This window comes from Austrofundulus limnaeus, unplaced genomic scaffold, assembly GCF_001266775.1.
Source record: "Austrofundulus limnaeus strain Quisiro unplaced genomic scaffold, Austrofundulus_limnaeus-1.0 Scaffold3, whole genome shotgun sequence".
Classification (NCBI taxonomy): Eukaryota; Metazoa; Chordata; class Actinopteri; order Cyprinodontiformes; family Rivulidae; genus Austrofundulus; species Austrofundulus limnaeus.
In genome coordinates, this window is record NW_013952405.1 from 8,690,825 (window position 1) to 8,692,355 (window position 1,531).

The 1,531-nt window shown below is 43.0% G+C and overlaps 1 protein-coding gene across 1 annotated transcript in view; it reads left to right on the forward strand.

Moving 5' to 3' along the window:
• The window catches only part of LOC106526743 (neurocan core protein), a gene marked incomplete at its 5' end in the record, with an annotated part of 45,229 nt that overhangs the window by 41,905 nt on the left and 1,793 nt on the right, over positions 1–1,531 (forward strand). Inside the window, 1 exon segment of the mRNA XM_014021421.1 lies at positions 407–589. Within this exon segment, the coding sequence (XP_013876875.1) occupies positions 407–589 (183 nt within the window).

The following is a 1,531-nucleotide window of genomic DNA, read 5'->3' on the forward strand; positions in this document are numbered from 1 at the left end:
ATATATATACAGTATCTTCTTCTAATGTGGGTCGTATCGATGGTGTAAGCATTCAACAAATGGAGGTCGCAGTTACAATGTAAAAAAATTAATCTATTGTTTCCAGGTATCGGCATTTCAAATGAGTAAAAGTTAAAGTCTGAAAAAACAAGACAAATCAGCAATTTAACAATTTATTCATTGAACAAACAGAGGCAGCATGAGGAAGAACCATACACAGCCACATCAGCCTGGGACCTCCTCTTCATGCTGCTGCTATAAATACCAGTTCCTGTCATTCCTATCACCACCAGCTGTGTCTCTAAAACCACAGACTGCTTTAAATGATGAATGCTCATAATATTAGCAGATACAGGAAATGTATTTTAGCTGTATGAGTTTTATATTGTTTTGTTGTTTTTGACAGTGTTATGTGGGACACCCCCTGCAGTGGAGAATGCCCATTTGATAGGTCGGCGACGATCACATTATGACATCCACTCAGTCGTGCGTTACCAGTGTTCCGATGGCTTCTACCAGCGCCACATCCCCACGACACGCTGCCGTGCCGACGGCAGCTGGGAGCGGCCCCGGATCATCTGCACGAAATGTGAGTGTACGAAGCTGGGGTGCAGCATTCAGTAACATTGTTGCTGTGTTTTTACATTTGCTCCGTAGTGTATGTAGTGGTTCCACTTTAGTTGTTATTTAACGTTAGTTAGCTGTGGCAGCCATTTTGATTGTGGTTCAACAAAAGTTAATCAAATGTTCTGTACTTATGCATTTTCAAAAATTTAACCCCAAGAATCATCTATGAAGTTGGGCGGGGGGGCGGGGGTGTCGTAATATGGGAGTAAATTTTGACCAGTTTTTTTTTTACGTATGTGCTACCCCAGTAAATTTCAATATTCCCTTGCATATAACAGAAATATTGTGTTGCAGAGGAGTCGGAGGAGGAAAATCTTGCCTCCCTACGTAGTTCCGCTCAATTCTAGTTTCCTTCACTGCTCCATCTGGGAATTCTCCCATAGACAAGGACTTCTTTGGTAGAATTTTACCTGGACCAATCAGAGAACAGAAGGAGGGGTTTTGAACGACGTTGATTTTCTGCGCAGTGCCTGTTTGTAGTTTAACACTGGCAGCAGAGGAAGTGAATGAAGCCAGTCCGTGTTGACAAGGCTTCCAAATTAAATTAAATGTGTCTCATAAAGCCTGCAGGACTTATTTACAGCCATTTTGTTTGGCTCGGTACTTCTTTCCACTCAGTATAGGATGGCTGTTAACAGCGCGCACAATTTCTGGTTAGCTTCTTAGCTTAGCCTCTTTCACAGTGAAGCTGGCACACATGCGTAGCCGCCAGCCGTTAGCGATTGGGTAAATCAGATCCAATTGTTTTAAACTTCAACAGAGGCCACGCCTCCAGGAAGCAATCGYGTCTCAATACCTGAGAGTCCAGATCTTCTGTACGAAGCAAAGCAAAGAACAAGGGCCTGGTTTTCACCAGGCTAGTTAATCGCAGAATATTGACAGAAAATGTGGACATCCACAATGG